This window comes from Panulirus ornatus, chromosome 23, assembly GCF_036320965.1.
Source record: "Panulirus ornatus isolate Po-2019 chromosome 23, ASM3632096v1, whole genome shotgun sequence".
In the NCBI taxonomy this organism is placed as follows: domain Eukaryota; kingdom Metazoa; phylum Arthropoda; class Malacostraca; order Decapoda; family Palinuridae; genus Panulirus; species Panulirus ornatus.
Window position 1 is genome coordinate 23,919,274 of NC_092246.1, and position 19,702 is coordinate 23,938,975.

The 19,702-nt window shown below is 42.1% G+C and overlaps 1 protein-coding gene across 2 annotated transcripts in view; it reads left to right on the plus strand.

Annotated features, from left to right (window-relative positions):
• LOC139756935 (uncharacterized) overlaps positions 1-19,702 on the plus strand; it is a 44,439-nt gene that overhangs the window by 11,627 nt on the left and 13,110 nt on the right. The window contains exon 3 of one of the 2 annotated variants that reach the window (XM_071676881.1): positions 33-2,656. The exons of the other annotated variant lie outside the window; for it this stretch is intronic. Within the exon in view, the coding sequence (XP_071532982.1) occupies positions 33-211 (179 nt within the window). The 3' untranslated portion in view covers positions 212-2,656. Of the gene's footprint in view, positions 1-32; positions 2,657-19,702 lie in introns of those variants that run through there. 2 annotated transcript variants of the gene reach the window in all.

Sequence of the window (19,702 nt, forward strand, 5' to 3'; positions counted from 1 at the left end):
CACTAACATCCCATGTTCTCTCTCTGGTGCAGTCAAGAACTACGGCAAGATGAACTTCCTGCGAAGCAATCGTGGTGGTCACTGGGGTACGCTTTTGAAGCAGGAAGCCTTCAGCGACTGTCCCCTTCTCTTCCACTTCCTCTGTGTCCTGGAAATCGATCTCAATCGTCAGGATTTCCAACACAACTTAGCCAAATGGTTCGCCAAGTAGCACAAATGTTTAGTCCAAGAAACGTTTTGAAGAACGTCAATGTCAGTGTTGCCAAGTCGGTGAGGCTTTTTGACTCATATCAGGGTTACAAGTTAAGTGGATCCTGCTTGATGCATTATTACTTTCAGTCAACTATTTGATCTTTAGATCATTTTCTGTTCAGTTGTACACAGGCCTTGAATACCAAAATATTTCACCGTCAATAAAGGGTAGAATAAATATCATGTGTCATGAACTGTAGTAATATTGAGGGAATTATCGTATTTCCTAACTTTTTTGTAACTGATAATTAGTCATTAGTTTTACTCAAATTTGGTAAACGAATGGAATCCTTCGTCTACTCTTATACAGTACATAACGGATCTAAGACTATTTGAAACGTGAACAATTAATTATGCACAGACAGATCTGAATCCTGATCTTGCACTGCATCAGATCAAAGTGCAGTGTAAACAAATGTAGATATTGTATGGCTAGGAAGGATATGGCCCCGGATGATGACACTTGCAAAATTGGACAAAGAAAAACTTATGTTCTTGCACAATCCATTGTATATATTCACTACAGGAATAGAATTTGTGACAATTTGTAAGCCGATACATTGTCAGTTGTACTATAACAATTAATTCCTCAATAGCGTGTTGTTCAGAGGGTTATTGTCATTCATGCAACCTGTGTTACAAACTGAATGAGTCTTTTCCTATTAGCTTTACAGCTATCTGCTGTGTAGATTAGTTTCGCTAGATTGAACTATGTTATATGCTGTTGGAGAGAGAACATGTCAGTTGGTCTTGAGGTCAGAAACGTAAAGATCCTGTTATCATATTTTGCAGATAGTTTACACAAGGTTTGTTAAGACTCGAATTCATAAAACTTTTCTTGATCTTTTGTAAGTTAAGCTCGGTAAATCTTATGGATTTGAAAGCTTGTACTTACTATGTCCGGGTTTCTCTCCGAGTGCATTGTAGTTTCGACCTATGACAGCTGAGCTGACGTTCTCGACCTAGCTACATTTACTGGTACTTAAGGCATTAGAAAGAGTATAAGGTTGTTTTCACATGCAAACAAGGAAATAGTGTGGAAATGTATATATGTTGGACACGTAGTTGTTCAAAGAAATGGATGGGCATCAGTGATTTTGGCTTTCTTGTTTTGCCCTAAAATATTGAGTTCGTATCGAAAACTGTAAAGCACATACACATTTTTAAACAACCTCATTAAACATGAAAGTTAATTCCATGTTAAATTGTGATATCTAATATCTATTGAACTTTATGTGTTGTTTACCACTCTGCTGTGTTAACGTGTATATGTTCCTGTTTTATGATCGGCACAACTGTTGTAGTTGTTCGTATTTCTGTTCCTCTTCTGTTCTATTGAACTGATTTTGTCTTCTTAGTCTTCATGTTTCACTACACCTCCAAGTTTCACCCTCGTCGTACTGTACTTATCTGCACTGGCTTACTTTACTGCATTCCACTAAGACCTGTAGTTTTCAACTTCCTGTGTGCTGGTGTTACTCCCCCACGTCCTCTTAGCTGTACACTATATTCTTCAACTCTTCCTCAGTCTTCTCGTCCATGTTGTTGAACACTAGATGAATGTATTGTAGTGTGTGTCACTCTCCTGACTGTGTCTCTCCTGTAGCTCTCTCCCCTTCACAACCAGCCTCACGAGGGAGGGGCGCGGCAGCTGAGCCAGTATGATGCCGTGATCAGTCATTAGGGTGCGACAGTCAAGTGTCATTTCTGGATATTTCAAAAGTTATGTTAGAATTAGAAAGGAAGAACTTGTAAACTTGCCACAAGATGTATTGGGAATTCTATCCCATATAGAGAGGTAGCTCTTAAACAATTAAGGTATTAGATTGTCTATAGATGTATATGAGCTGAACCAGGACTTTTGAAGAAAAGGAAACTATGGAAAGGTCTGTGGGGCCTGGTCGTCTGCAGAGGGTTTTGGTTTCCGTCCATTGATATTATACGACAGCTAGAGAGGATGTAAGTGAATGAGGCCGTCTGTTCCTGGCGCTACCTCGTTAACACGGGAAATGGCGAATATGTATGTATATATATATATATATATATATTTATATATATATATATATATATATATATATATATATATATATATATATATATATATCATTCAGGAGCTTTTCTCTCCAGGGCAATGTAGGCAGATGTTATGCAAGTGAAATCTAAATCAAATATCAGTTTTATGATAAATGTTTCAACATATTTTTGTGTTGATAATAAAATGATATATTTTGTTATATGTATTATGCTATGATATATGAATTAACAAGTGTTGAGTGAAGTCTAGATTTCAATACATTTGCTCATTAAAAAGCTAAGCCCACTGCTTGGGTGTATTTGTTTGTGTACTGCTAGTGATATATATATATATATATATATATATATATATATATATATATATATATATATATATATATATATATATATATATATATATATATATATATATATATATATATATAAAGAGAATACTTTCATAAATTTGTAATAGTTTGTGATGCGATTGTGTATTTGATATCTAATAAACATATTCTTGCAGCTTCCTTTTAGTAGTATCCTCCTAGGGTATGGGGTATAGGCTGGTACTCAGACATTTGCATTATATTAACAGGTTGTGGTGCTGGTTAACAATGTTATTCTAACCAGCCTGATGCCTTCTAGTTATGAGTCATGACCTTTGATTATGACCTTCATGGTCCTCACTACCCTGTCATGTTCACTGACTGCTGTGGAAGCCTCATAATTCGTCTGGTTGGAACGCCTCACAAAATCGTAAACTATATTAAGGAGTTCACATTCTTCACCATAACAAAATGAACGCGCTAAGTTCTCAAAATGTATTACATGTTAGCGAGAAGAGAAATCTAGTGCTCTAGAGATCGTGGGTTCTCTGTTACCTATGAAGTTGTTACAGTATCTATTTTGGACTAGTTATTAGAGGCTAGAAGCCAACAGTAACAGTTGCTGGGATATTGCTCGGATGAAGGGAGCCGAGGAAGCCATGAACGCAGTCAAAATTTATTTGCAATCGGACGGTAATTAATGAATCTAACAAATGTCACCCAAATATCAAAGACGCGTAGGTACCTGCATATAGTTAACTGGAAACTTCACGACTTTCTGTTACAAAAAAAGATGGTTTTTGTAGACGATTACACATCTCGTAGTATCCAGGTTGCGCTCTATACGGACGAATTGCGAATGAGTATCGCAGCGCCATCTCTGAACCAGAAGATATCCTAATCCAAGTTTGGTTTAAACTGGTAACGAAAGAACATCGTAAACAAATAAGTCATCGTCGAGGTAAAGCTGGGAGTAAATACAAAATTAATCAGTCAACACCAACGGCCAATACATCGGCCAATCATGACTGAGTGAATAATATTCCAGGAACCAATCAACGCCACGAGAGAATAAATCATCAGCCAACACCGTTGGACTTGCCTTCACTTTTTTTTCTATGGTTTTTATCCAAACTTGTTCCTCAGAAATATCATTTTTCTCTACTTTCTTCCTCAGCTACGGCAAAGGAATGGAGTGAGAGGAATAGATATCATAAAGTATTCTCCGTCTTGCTTCCCCGTCACAATAGAAGTCCTCAGTTGCCAGTAATGAACCCACCAGGAAAATTTTCTTTTTTAATCCTTCGTGTTGGCGTAAAGTAGCTGTCTTCCTCTGTCCCGACGTACGATGGCTGTCTTCCTCTGTCCCGACGTATGATGGCTGTCTTCTTCTGTCCCGACGTACGATGGCTGTCTTCCTCTGTCCCGACGTACGATGGCTGTCTTCCTCTGTCCGGACGTACGATGGCTGTCTTCCTCTGTCCCGACGTACGATGGCTGTCTTCCTCTGTCCCGACGTACGATGGCTGTCTTCCTCTGTCCCGACGTACGATGGCTGTCTTCCTCTATCCTTCCGTAAAGCCGCCGTCTTCCTCAGTTCTGGAGTACGTTGACTGTCTTCCTCTGTCCTGGAGTAAAGCTGTTGTCTTCTTTGTCCTACCGTAAACGACTGCCTTCCTCTGTGTTTTGGCGTATAGCGCCTTATCTTCGTGTCTGTCGGTCTATGTGTTAGCGCAGGAAGTCAACAGCGATATATATTATCTTATGTATTTATCATACTTAATCGCCGTCTCCCGCGTTAGCGAGGTAGAGCAAGGAAACACGAAAGAATGACCCAACCCACCCACATACACATGTATTCCTATGAGTCCACGGGGAAAATGAAACACGATTGCTAGGACGCCATTTGGTAAACATGGCGTCATAGCTACGTCTCTTCGTTGTGTATCAACTGACTTATATTTCTCTCTTGTATCTCCCCTGATGATATGATTATTACACGAAAGTGCACTTGGGAACTTGTCGTGTTTCATTTTCCCCGTGGACTCTTGGGAATATACTTGATCACGCGCAAAATTGTGATCCTTTCCAACATACACATGTATATACATACACTGAATATATATTCAGTGAGGCTGTGATATCGACAGTGGACGGAAAGTACATTTTCTTTGAGGAATTCCTTACTTTGAAGGAGTCCACCAACACTTCCATTACTGCTGCATGAAGTCTCAAAGCTGCAGAAGCCACATAAATGGGATATTGTTCTATATCAATAATAATGATAATGATAATGATAGATAATGGTAACGATGATAACAATGATAATGCTATGTCAAAAACTAGATATACTCGTATGTTTTCCTAAATCTCACTTGAAATATAGAATGAATATTCTCTTGTTTAACCGGGAATACGCTGGCTTTTAATGTCAAAGGCTAAACGATCTAAATACGGAACCGACCTTGACACATTCCAGTGCTTATGATTTTTTGCGAAAAAAGGTCAAAGGTCAAAGAGAAGGGGTCATTGCACACCTGGCTGGAAATATATGTCAGTTTCGACATTTATCACTGAAGTTGCTACTTGATGTGAGACTGAAATTCTGAATTTATTAGTGTGTTAACATTAGATGAATTGGAGGACTCCCAGCCCCCGGCTCCCAACCCTCTCACTGGTCTTGTACGGCACGTACGTGGACGGTACCCTCTCCCAGGCATGATAATGGAAGTGGTTTTCATCCCGTCATATGCCCTCAGGGTTTTCTTACATAGATGATTGAATTTGGGTTAAGCTGATTTAGGTTGAGATTTTGTTAGATCTGGTTAGGTTAAGGAAAGAATATCCTGATTGCGATATTTGTCTTTGCTATGCTGTGTTAAACGCGCGGAATAATGTTCATGCTAGAGATCATTATGATATCAACGCTTCGTAACCAGTTGTTAGGATTGTCTCGTTATCGCCAATCGGAATTAGAATGAAGAAATTAGAGATTCCTGGAAATTCTAGGCGGACGTTTTGATCTCAGATCTGGTTTGCCGTAATGACTGGACTATAATGTACGAAGTAAGTCCATATGATTCTTTAAATTCAACATTACAACGAAGGAATATCATGAGTACATATGTTACCCCAGGCAACACAGGGTAAACACTGTCATGTGATCCACATGGGTCGTTAACGGGCATTTCCGGCCTGGTGACTCCGTGGCGTCGGATGCTGTCTGTTTGTTCCTTACTCATTGTATGTTACCAGCACACACGTACTGCTTCCCGTGCTGTCACGATACTTTATATTTTTGCGCTTAATGAAGTTTTACTAATTACTTCCATGGTGTAGGAAGAAAGTATTGTATAAGATCTAAGGGAAGATCAAAATGCTATAGGAAATACAAAGGATTAACCTTCGGAAAAGTTCACTTTTCATGTAATGTGGGTAACACTGTAAGCAAGAGAATCAAAGTTTATTCATCAGTTAATCTCGTATGTAAGAAGTTTAACCTCGTCTACATACGTTAAACCCAGAACAGAGCGGTATAATGATACTGGATATGTCATAACGCATAATGAATCACACTTGATAAATCGGTCTTCATGTATAGGCTGCCACAGTGCACGCAACAACGAGCAAAACTCGCTAACACACAGTTATAACTTTTTCAAAATCAGTAAAACTATACAAACAGTTATGCTACTCACTATGCACTAAACCACAAATAGTTAAAACAATCAAATTTCGTTAATCCTTGTCCACAGGCTTATCGTCTGAGGTTATTAGATTCAGTACGGTTGAGGGACAAGTCAACTGGGAGGTAAGTTTGAATGGAGAAAAACTGGAGAAAATTTAGTGTTTTAGATATCTGGGAGTAGATTTAGCAGCGGATGGAACCATGGAAGCGGAAGTGAGTCATAGGGTGGGGGAGGGGGCGAAGGTTCTGGGAGCCTTGAAGAATGTGTGGAAGGCGAGAACGTTATCTCGGAGAGCAAAAATGGGTATGTTTGAAAGAATAGTGGTTCCAACAATGTTATATGGTTATGAGGCATGGGCTATAGATAGGGTTGTGCGGAGGAGGGAGGATGCATTGGAAATGAGATGTTTGAGGACAATATGTGGTTTGAGGTGGTTTGACCGAGTAAGTAATGAAAAGGTAAGAGATATGTGTGGTAATAAAAAGAGTATGGTTGAGAGAGCAGAAGACGGTGTATTGAAATGGTTTGGTCACATGGAGAGAATGATTGAGGAAAGATTGTCAAAGAGGACATATGTGTCAAAGGTGGAGGGAACAAGGAGAAATGAGAAACCAAATTGGAGGTGGAAGAATGGATTGAAAAAGATCTTGAGCGATCGGGGCCTGAACATACAGGAGGGTGAAAGGCGTAGAAGAAATAGAGTGAATTGGAACGATGTGGTACACCGGGGTCGACGTGCTGTCAATGGATTGAACTAGGGCATATGAAGCGTCTTGGGTAAACCATGGAAATTTTTGTGGGGCCTGGATGCGGAAAGGGAGCTGTAGTTTCGGTGCATTACACATGGCAGCTAGAGACTGAGTGTGAATGAATGTGGCCTTTGTTGTCTTTTCCTAGCGCTGCCTCACGCGCACGCGGAGAAAGTGGGTGCTATTTCATGTTTGGCGGGGTGGCGGCGAGAATGGATGAAGGCAGCATGTATGAATATGTGCATGTGTATATATGTATATGTCTGTGTATGTATGTGTATGTATACGTTGAAATGTATAGGTTGTATATGTGCGTGTGTGGGCGTTATGTATATTTATGTGTATGTGGGTGGGTTGGGCCATTCTTTCGTCTGTTTCCTTGCCCTACCTCGCAAGGTGCGCGTTCATATACACTTTATTCGTATCATATATATATATATATATATATATATATATATATATATATATATATATATATATATATATATATGTATATGATGTCAGGTGCCTGAGGATTGGCGGAATGCGTGCATAGTGCCATTGTACAAAGGCAAAGGGGATAAGAGTGAGTGCTCAAATTACAGAGGTATAAGTTTGTTGAGTATTCCTGGTAAATTATATGGGAGGGTATTGATTGAGAATGGTGAAGGCATGTACAGAGCATCAGATTGGGGAAGAGCAGTGTGGTTTCAGAAGTGGTAGAGGATGTGTGGATCAGGTGTTTGCTTTGAAGAATGTATGTGAGAAATACTTAGAAAAGCAAATGGATTTGTATGAAGCATTTATGGATCTGGAGAAGGCATATGATAGAGTTGATAGAGATGCTCTGTGGAAGGTATTAAGAATATATGGTTTGGGAGGCAAGTTGTTAGAAGCAGTGAAAAGTTTTTATCAAGGATGTAAGGCATGTGTACGTGTAGGAAGAGAGGAAAGTGATTGGTTCTCAGTGAATGTAGGTTGCGGCAGGTGTGTGTGATGTCTCCATGGTTGTTTAATTTGTTTATGGATGGGGTTGTTAGGGAGGTGAATGCAAGAGTTTTGGAAAGAGGGGCAAGTATGAAGTCTGTTGTGGATGAGAAAGCTTGGGAAGTGAGTCAGTTGTTGTTCGCTGATAATACAGCGCTAGTGGCTGATTCATGTGAGAAACTGCAGAAGCTGGTGACTGAGTTTGGTAAAGTGTGTGAAAGAAGAAAGTTAAGAGTAAATGTGAATAAGAGCAAGGTTATTAGGTACAGTAGGGTTGAGGGTCAACTCAATTGGGAGGTAAGTTTGAATGGAGAAAAACTGGAGGAAGTAAAGTGTTTTAGATATCTGGGAGTGGATCTGGCAGCGGATGGAACCTTGGAAGCGGAAGTGGATCATAGGGTGGGGGAGGGGGCGAAAATCCTGGGAGCCTTGAAGAATGTGTGGAAGTCGAGAACATTATCTCGGAAAGCAAAAATGGGTATGTTTGAAGGAATAGTGGTTCCAACAATGTTGTATAGTTGCGAGGCGTGGGCTATGGATAGAGTTGTGCGCAGGAGGATGGATGTGCTGGAAATGAGATGTTTGAGGACAATGTGTGGTGTGAGGTGGTTTGATCGAGTAAGTAATGTAAGGGTAAGAGAGATGTGTGGAAATAAAAAGAGCGTGGTTGAGAGAGCAGAAGAGGGTGTTTTGAAATGGTTTGGGCACATGGAGAGAATGAGCGAGGAAAGATTGACCAAGAAGATATATGTGTCGGAGGTGGAGGGAACGAGGAGAAGTGGGAGACCAAATTGGAGGTGGAAAGATAGAGTGAAAAAGATTTTGAGTGATCGGGGCCTGAACATGCAGGAGGGTGAAAGGCGGGCAAGGAATAGAGTGAATTGGATCGATGTGGTATACCGGGGTTGACGTGCTGTCAGTGGATTGAATCATGGCATGTGAAGCGTCTGGGGTAAACCATGGAAAGTTGTGTGGGGACTGGATGTGGAAAGGGAGCTGTGGTTTCGGGCATTATTACATGACAGCTAGAGACTGAGTGTGAACGAATGGGGCCTTTGTTGTCTTTTCCTAGCGCTACCTGGCACACATGAGGGGGGAGGGGGATGGTATTCCATGTGTGGCGAGGTGGCGATGGGAATGAATAAAGGCAGACACTGTGAACTGTGTGCATGGGTATATATGTATGTGTCTGTGTGTGTATATATATGTGTACATTGAGATGTATAGGTATGTATTTTTGCGTGTGTGGACGTGTATGTATATACATGTGTATGAGGGTGGGTTGGGTCATTTCTTTCGTCTGTTTCCTTGCGCTACCTCGCAAACGCAGGAGATAGCGACAAAGCAAAATAAAATAAAAATAAATGAGGTTTTTAATCCAAACCTTCTTCGAGATCAGTCATGGGTAGTGTTGAGTGTCTGACCTTGTGTAATTACGCCGGAAATGTGTTGAACGGATATTTGTGTGCCGCAGGTGTTCATACCGGGGGATCGTTTGGGCCAGAACTGTTGCTACATAAGTGCGTAGCTTGTGTGTGTCTACACCAGTCTCAGAGAACACACAACGGATGCTAGTTATCTGGCATTACACCACCTGCGTGTAGACCATTTGTGCAGCAGTACGGTAGTGTTCTGTCCGCTTTAAGGAATGATAGATGGCGTGTTGTCTGATGAAACTGAACTGGCTGGTAACAGATTGTCCAGTGATAAATTGTCTGATTAGGAGCTGTCTGGCACATCACTATTATGAATGAGAGCTTAATTTCTTTGATAACAGATAACTTTTCAAACTATAAGACGCGAGAATTACCGTATTCAAAAATGTTACAGAAGCTGTGTAATGGCTGTGTTCTCAATATATAAAGATAAACCGTTATAAAAGATTCAGTTCCTTTATAGATATTCTTACATTACTGTACACGATTCGACTATTACCACCTGTACGGGATACATTACCTTTACAAAGGATATCTTCTTAATGAATAAGAAGGTTTGAGTATTGTCAGTATGTGATGCCTCAAAACCCATAACAAGAATGAATTTTCTTTTAGATAGATTTGAGCATCACAGACATGTTCGCAGTACCCTTATGATCACTGCATTCTCTACTTAGCGCTTTCGTGAGCATTTACATCTTCAGGGATACAGAAATAGGTTATCAGACATAAATAAGACATGTAAGGCGCATGAACTATATATATATATATATATATATATATATATATATATATATATATATATATATATATATATATATATATATATATATATATATGGGAGGGTATTGATTGAGAGGGTGAAGGCATCTACAGAGCATCAGATTGGGGAAGAGCAGTGTGGTTTCAGAAGTGGTAGAGGATGTGTGGATCAGGTGTTTGCTTTGAAGAATGTATGTGAGAAATACTTAGAAAAGCAAATGGATTTGTATGTAGCATTTATGGATCTGGAGAAGGCATATGATAGAGTTGATAGAGATGCTCTGTGGAAGGTACTAAGAATATATGGTGTGGGAGGCAAGTTGTTAGAAGCAGTGAAAAGTTTTTATCGAGGATGTAAGGCATGAGTACGTGTAGGAAGAGAGGAAAGTGATTGGTTCTCAGTGAATGTAGGTTTGCGGCAGGGGTGTGTGATGTCTCCATGGTTGTTTAATTTGTTTATGGATGGGGTTGTTAGGGAGGTGAATGCAAGAGTTTTGGAAAGAGGGGCAAGTATGAAGTCTGTTGGAGATGAGAGAGCTTGGGAAGTGAGTCAGTTGTTGTTCGCTGATGATACAACGCTGGTGGCTGATTCATGTGAGAAACTGCAGAAGCTGGTGACTGAGTTTGGTAAAGTGTGTGAAAGAAGAAAGTTAAGAGTAAATGTGAATAAGAGCAAGGTTATTAGGTACAGTAGGGTTGAGGGTCAACTCAATTGGGAGGTAAGTTTGAATGGAGAAAAACTGGAGGAAGTAAAGTGTTTTAGATATCTGGGAGTGGATCTGGCAGCGGATGGAACCATGGAAGCGGAAGTGAATCATAGGGTGGGGGAGGGGGCGAAAATCCTGGGAGCGTTGAAGACTGTGTGAAAGTCGAGAACATTATCAAGGAAAGCAAAAATGGGTATGTTTGAAGGAATAGTGGTTCCAACAATGTTGTATGGTTGCGAGGCGTGGGCTATGGATAGAGTTGTGCACAGGAGGGTGGATGTGCTGGAAATGAGATGTTTGAAGACAATATGTGGTGTGAGGAGGTTTGATCGAGTAAGTAATGCAAAGGTAAGAGAGATGTGTGGAAATAAAAAGAGTGTGGTTGAGAGAGCAGAAGAGGGTGTTTTGAAATGGTTTGGGCACATGGAGAGAATGAGTGAGGAAAGATTGACCAAGAGGATATATGTGTCGGAGGTGAAGGGAACGAGGAGAAGTGGGAGACGAAATTGGAGGTGGAAAGATGGAGTGAAAACGATTTTGAGTGATCGGGGCCTGAACATTCAGGAGGGTGAAAGGCGGGCAAGGAATAGAGTGAATTGGAGCGATGTGGTATACCGGGGTCGACGTGCTGTCAATGGAGTGAATCAGGGCATGTGAAGCGTCTGGGGTAAACCATGGAAAGTTCTGTGGGGCCTGGATGTGGAAAGGGAGCTGTGGTTTCGGGCATTATTGCATGACAGCTAGAGACTGGGTGTGAACGAATGGGGCCTTTGTTGTCTTTTCCTAGCGCTACCTCGCACATATGAGGGGGGAGGGGGATGTTATTCCATGTGTGGCGAGGTGGCGATGGGAATGAGTAAAGGCAGACAGTGTGAATTGTGTGCATATGTATATATGTATGTGTCTGTGTGTGTATATATATGTGTACATTGAGATGTATGGGTATGTATATTTGCGTGTGTGGACGTGTATGTATATACATGTGTATGTGGGTGGGTTGGGCCATTTCTTTCGTCTGTTTCCTTGCGCTACCTCGCAAACGCGGGAGACAGCGTCAAAGCAAAATAATAATATAAGAATATATATATATATATATATATATATATATATATATATATATATATATATATATATATATATATATATATATATATATATACAGATAGATAGATAGATATTGTGTGTGTGTGTGTGTGTGTGTTAAACATTTGACGATATACTGTTCACATAGTGAATTTACGAACTCATGAACATGTACACATACCTCACACAGTCACAATGCACGATATCAAATACACCCGAGAGCATTGAATAACGCATTGAAAACATGTCAACGTCATCCATGACGACTTAATTAACACTGCTTACAGCAGGTGTAACATGACGACCAAATATTCACACGGGCCAATCACAGTCATTCTTCAGGGGAGTCAGGAAGCCTTGCCACCACTGGGTTGGACGAGTCATTCATGCAATTCATATCATTCAACATTACATGATTTAACTAAGATATAGTCGGTAGGATTACCACCATTTTATCAAATCTGATTACGAAATAATTCTATAATTAAATATTCTGTTTTGAAAAACTTTCTACAGTGATCACAATGGTGTGGTAGGTCATGACTGGGCCAGCCAGTCAACACGTACGGAGTGACTATATCCCCGACATTGTACACCACTGAAGTAATCTACAAGTCATGTGGTCTTGTTCCTTGGTGGCGAGGGTACATTTGTATATCCTTCTGCCTGACATATGGCAGTGTTTGGTGCTTGTGTTTTTGTTGACTAACGTGGCATTCATGTGCTCTTGTTCCATGGTGGAGTCCTTGTTTACGTTGAAGTGTAGCTGCAGACAGTTGAAGTAACTGAGGACGTGACCGACTTCCTGAGAGCTGCAGGAGAGCCTCACAAAAATAAAAGGGACTCCTGAGGCAGGAAGTAATTAAGTATCCATCGATGGTGTTACCGGACTCCTCGTACTTGAAGTTACATAGCTGGTGACAAGTCACTTTCGCGTTAGTTGACGAAAGATAATGTACAGTCTCGTCAAAGAACTTCTCGCTTCAAATGCGTTCATCTTGTCCCTGATTACCCTGCTACTGAGGGTGGCGCACCCATGACGCGGAAGCGATCCTTCGATAAGGAATCCTGCGGTTATACGATAATGATAATAAAGAATATAATAACAATGATAATGATGTCTAGTTAACAGGACAACTCCAGAACCCATGTTATGGTGATGGTTAACAGGACAACTCCAGAACCCATGTTATGGTGATGGTTAACAGGACAACTCCAGAACCCATGTTATGGTGATGGTTAACAGGACAACTCCAGAACCCATGTTATGGTGATGGTGCAGCTTGGCGGTTGTTTACATGTGTGGTCAGGAGCCCCTGCACCTGTAGTGATGACCAGCACAACCCACGACTTAACACACTCGCTCTGAACATACATGAAATTACGGTAACTAGACGCGTCAGTCACCACCCGCCCAGGTGACATCATCACCCGCCCAGGTGACATCATCACCCGCCCAGGTGACATCACCACCCACCCAGGTGGCATCAACACCCACCCAGGTGACATCATCACCCGCCCAGGTGACATCACCACCCACCCAGGTGGCATCAACACCCACCCAGGTGACATCACCACCCGCCCAGGTGACATCACCACCAGCCAAGGTGACATCATCAACCACCCAAGTGACATCCATCAATACTGATATACTTATTCCTCCTGCCTGAAGTGACTTCCGGCAGAGTGGGGGGGGGGATGAGATCGTGGAGGTAAAGAGCCACTTGTTGATTGTTTACCTCATATTGACCCGATAATGTGTTCCCACTCAAGGTACATCAAGAGGCGAGTGGGAGGTATACAAAGTCGTTTTGTGTTCTTGTCCTTAATCATACTGGGTTATTAAGTCATTAATCGAATGAATAATTAGCTTAACCTACACAGAACATGTATTGATATTCTCTTTTGTGAACAAAGGAAGAAATATTTGAGAAATTCTATGTTTGTTGTGTGTGTTGGGATGACAACCCCATCTGGTGAAAAGTTTACGTCATAAATGTTAAAGATGTGGCGTTTTCGATGACGTGATTGGGATAGACAGAAGGTGTGGCAGGAAGTGCGTGTGTACCGTCTCTCCACCTCCGAGATGGTGCTTCCTCTGGCAGTGTCTCTGTCTCTGCTGGCTTCTGTCTCTCCGTTTGTGTTTATGAATATTTGCAAATGTGTGACTTTACCAGCAGAGAGAGAGAGAGAGAGAGAGAGAGAGAGAGAGAGAGAGAGAGAGAGAGAGAGAGAGAGAGAGAGAGAGAGAGAGAGAGAGAGAGAGAGGCAAACATGAGAGTCTAGGCAGTCTGAGAGAAGACGGAGTGAGAGCGAGACAAGGTGACAGGAAATGATAGTGAAGGAGGGTGACAGGCAGAAAGAGAGGCGAGAGGGAGGGTGGGGGGTATTGGGAGGTGTGTGTGTTTGTGTGTGTGTGTGAGAGAGAGAGAGAGAGAGAGAGAGAGAGAGAGAGAGAGAGAGAGAGAGAGAGAGAGAGAGAGAGAGAGAGAGAGAGAGAGAGAGAGAGAGAGTGGGGGGGAAGGCAAGAGGGGATGCTGCGGGTTAGGGAGGGAGTGAAAGAGTGAAAGAGGGTAATAGGCAGTTAAGCAGGGAGGAAGGCGTGAATACGTAGGACAGATCTGGGGACACCTGTTGGTCTACGACGAGGTCATATGTAGGAGGACACTCATCGTATCCTGAGCATCTAATTCTATGAGATGGGACAAGATAGTAAAGCGGACGGCACCTCACCGCCCACCACCACTCCCTCCGGCCCAACAGCCGGCAGCAGAGGAGGAGCAGCCCATTGGTTGTGCAGGGTAATGTGAGGAGGATCGCGCCTGAACCGAGGAGATTTAATCATGTGCTTTCGGGATAATAAACGTTTTCCTTTCTCGAAGAAGCTTAGTTACCGATGGCTGATATCATGAATGTATTTGTCAAGTCGTGATTCAAAGGTATTGAGAGTCTCCACCTTAGGAACATCTGGATGTAGTTTTCTACAATGTTCCAAAACTCTACAGCTGTGCAGTCTTTAACTCACGGTTGCATTACATCCTCTTCCATTAAATTTCATATCATTATTTCTGGTCGTTGAAGAAAACGCAACACTTTCCTGATATTTCACTGAGATTATTGTCATACAACAATGTCACGATCGTTGACCGTCATATCAATACACCAGAAAAATATATTCAAAGTAAACTAACCAAAGAATATTCTTTATGGTTTCGTATTATGCATCTCAATGGACACAAATAAAACTTCTACAATTGGACCCTGAAATAATACATTTGAAAGTGATGACAATTGTATTACACAAAAGCAGCGTCAGGACGGTACTGAATGTTGTTGAAGTGTTTTGCTTCCTTTTTTATTGGGTGTTGGTATGGTGGTGAGGGAGGGAGGAGGGGGAGGGAGAAGGGAACTGGAGAGGGAAGGTAAAGCAGAGATACAGAAAACGTTGAAGAGTGTAGAGGTCTGTGTGTAGGTTAACTGAAACGTGTCAGTAGTTTGTTGTGGAGCCTTATGTATGTATATGTATACCCCAGTGTGGTGTGAGTGTAGTGATGCTGTGTGTTGGTTTATGCTGAGGTGTGCATGTACAGTTACCTATTTGTAATTACCTACTTATACTGTATCTATGGTGAGTGAGGTCTACATTCTTGGGACCCCATCTCTCGGGCATTCTCTCCTCATACAACTTTTTGAATTCATATGTGTTGTCTACATTGATAATTTTCTCTTATTAGATTCCATTCATCCACCACTCACATACTATAAGTATGTCTTCACATCTTTTTATCAAGTTTGCCGCTTAATTTCATGCCATGCTCTCTGGTTATCATATCCTACGTCTCTCGAAGAACAGTTCACTGTTTGTCAACAAACTGTTTTAAAAAGATAGAAGTTGTGATCATGTCACTCCCTCACTCTTCTCCATTCCAAAGTGGCCAAATTCAAACCCTCCGGCCTTTCCTTGTAAAGCAGCTCTCTTGATTCTGGTATCATCTTTGTTGTCCAACTCTGGACCTTCTTTATAGTTCTTTATGCTTCTCTAAGTGTAGTGTAGTGTGTGTGTGTGTGTGTGTGTGTGTGTGTGTGTGTGTGTGTGTGTGTGTGTGTGTGTGTGTGTGTTGGAGAGGGGAAGCAGCAACACTAGGCTTGGAGCTGTTCACTGTGTATATCAACAGATACCAGGAGCTTCTCTTAAGGATCTGTAGCTCCGTAGAATCCAAGAGTCCTCTGTGTTTGTGCTGGTGTCCAGGTGTTGGATATCTCTGTGTTTGTGCTGGTGTCCAGGTGTTGGATATCTCTGTAGATCTTTTCGTTATCTTCTCGTTTCTGGGTAATGATCCATATTCCTTCTCTCTGACGTATCAAGTGGTTGTGTGTTAGATCGTAGATGTTGGTGTGCCGTCTGCTCACTGTATGAGCCACAGATTGTGGCTAACTGTACTGCCTTATTCTGTAACCCCTGTGGCGGCAGTAAGCCTATATAACCTGGAGGTCAGGTGAGGGGAATTGGGTAGTGTGTCGACTGAATTTCACCAGAGTGTCACCAAAGTGTCAACTGGGTGTCAGCCGACTAAGTGGCTGGCTGGTAGCCAGGGTCGATGGTGCACACTGGCTGTACGGAACCCGACCACGTCCGTCAGACTTCCGCCGGCACTTGACGCTACCACAGGTGAGTTGACTATGGTGCTGAGCTGTGGTAGGGTAGGTTGTGGTAGGGTAGATTGTGGTGGGGTAGGTTGTGGCAGGGTAGATTGTGATGGGGTAGGTTGTGGTAGGGTAGGTTGTGGTAGGGTAGATTGTGGTGGGGTAGGTTGTGGTAGGGTAAATTGCGGTGGGATAGGTTGTGGTAGGGTAGGTTGTGGTGGGGTGTTGCGCTTTTTTGATGTATGAAAGGATGGCTGGAACACAAACAGTTACTGTAATCCACAAAAAGAAAAAACAAAGGAAGTTAAATACTTTGTATACCATAATGTTATGTTGGACCAGGCTTACTGACTGATAATTAGCGTAGTTAGAGCACTTGAGCAACTGTCACTTAAATGGTGATAAATATCTGGCGATGAATAATCGCAAAGTTCAAAACTCTGTTGCTGAAAAATCTTTGCAAACGTTTGTAATACATCTTTCTTTATATTCCTGTTGCATTCCTTGCATATGTGTCTCTGTCTGAGTTGCATTACTGAAATTATCAAGGATTCTGAAAATTTCCTTGAGATCTTGGGATCTGTGGTCTTGAGGAGAAGATACCTTTATCTTTTAGTCCTTTCTTCATAAGGTTGATTTGCCAGTGACGCAATTATTTTTTCCCTTTTTGCTTTTCTTTATATCTATTTTGGATTTCTCTTCATCACTAATAAACAAGTTTATCGACCAGAACTGAACAGTGTATTCTAAATGTGGTGTAAGTTGTTTTGCCTGTAGTTTTGCAGTTAACATTTTTAGCCATTTTCACAAGATACATTTCCCTCACATAAATCATAACAAGTGATAGAATTCTATTTGTATTTTGTTTGCGTTGCTTTTTCGTTCGTTATATTTATGTTCTTGATATACAACTGGTCTGACATCGGCTGTATACAACCTGAATACATATATCCTTTACTGACACAGAGGATAACTTAACCATCTTCGTTATTCAACCTAACTTTACTGACACAGAGGATAACTTAACCATCTTCGTTATTCAACCTAACTTTACTGACACAGAGGATAACTTAACCATCTTCATTATTCAACCTAACTTTACTGCTTAGATCATTCCAGATGATATAAGCTCAAGTGGGGTGAGGGTGTTGACCAGGGGATGGGATGGATGCAGTACCAGTATCTGGAGGAAGAAGATTTAACAGGAAATAAGAGAGAAGGAACCAACGAATCACTAGATTGTAGCGTCTGAGGGGAAGGGTGGGTACGTGGTGGGGGGGATTGAGTCGTTCAGCGGAACCCTGGCTCTGGGGTCCCTGAAGAGAAGTGTCCTTGGTCTGTTGATCAGATCGCTACCTTCACATCCATTGGAAATAAGATGCTGGAAATGGACGTGTCCGTGACTTGGGCGTCGATGAAAGGTATCCTGGATATGGAATGATAGAGTGGAGTAAATGTAAAAGAACGTTATTGACATTTACGGGGACCAGTGGGCTTTGGGAAGCAGAAAATAAATCTTTGAAGACAGAGGAGGAATGTGTTTGGACTAATGTAGGGCCGAGTTTCTGGTATTCCAGCACTGCAAATCCAGGAATTGCTGGTCACTGGCTGCCTAATCTCGATAAAGACACGATCGTAGGTACATACGTGACCGGCTGAAGGCTTATCTAACTACATGTGTGCCAGAGAAGAAGTGAGATGTTCATGGTACTCCTGGCTGTGTCGCAGTAAGACTTTGGGTTCTGGCGATGAATCTCGATGTTTTCTGAGAGAAAAGTTAGAAAAGCACACGAAAATAATGGAAACTGTTCCTCAGGTCTGGGTCAGATTTTCAAGGATGAGAGAACGAACAAAGGAATCTTGAGTCGAGAAGTTGAAATAGTTGGGCCTTCTCGGCGACCATGGCGAACAGACTCTGGACTGATCAGGACGAAAGAGAAAGTCAAGTGGTGGGAAGTTTGGTTAATGTCTTCACGAGAAAGTCTGCCAGTCAGCTTGTGTGTAGGGCTGGTGCCTGGAGCAGTACAGGAAGTTCACGTGTGCTGGGGACATGGAACTGTGACACGAGCCAGCGGAGAGGAAAACGAATTTTGGAAAAAAGTATTCGAGAAGGGGGAGGGGAGGGGGAGGAATGGAGGGAGGGACTGGGAGGGTTTTTGAAGCGAGGCGCCCCAGGAAGGCTCCAGGACGCTCCTCCCAAGATCAATACATTCCTAGAAAGTTTCCAGTTGGGAACGGTTCCTACTGGAATGTTTTGAATCATTTGTACGTGGACTACTTCTCACATTTGGACCCATTATACGACTTATCATAAACACAAACGAAACAATGAAACCTTTGTGAAGACGGTCATATCTTCTCTTAATTATTTTCATACGTTTTATGCATATTTGTCAAAGTTTGACTTAGTCCAGGACTGGGCAACAATGACAATTTCTCTGTTGTTTAACTATATTGTTTAAAGTACTGTTATCATAGACAGAAACCAGGATGAATGCCGCGGTGGCTGCTTTCCTGAGCTCAAGATAAAGAAATAACTGACTTGAAAGAGAGGGAGGGGAGGACGGAGGTGCGAGAGAGAGAGAGAGAGAGAGAGAGAGAGAGAGAGAGAGAGAGAGAGAGAGAGAGAGAGAGAGAGAGAGAGAGCCGCAGTTCCCGCTCCGTGTCACATACTTCGTCCCACCAGCGTTGACAGGTGCCTCACCCGTCGCCATCGCCGTCGTCAACGCCCTGGCAGAGACAAGCTCCAGGATATTCAGATCCAGACTTCAAGAGATAAGGGACGCCATTAGCTATACGCACGGTGAGGCGCCTGCATCACAGTAATACGAGTTGTAGCGGTTGAGCAGGTTATATGTAGATTGCCTCATGTGAACTTTACAAGTTCAAAACATAATGTATGAAGATACTACAGTACGTAATGATAGGAACTAGCTGACATACCCATGCATATAGGGATATCCCAACCACTGAAGTGTTGCGACCCAAGGATCCCATTGACCAGCTGAAGCAATAGACCCACTGACCGTCTGCAGCAAGACTCAAGAGCACACACTACCTTGACAGACCCGCCGA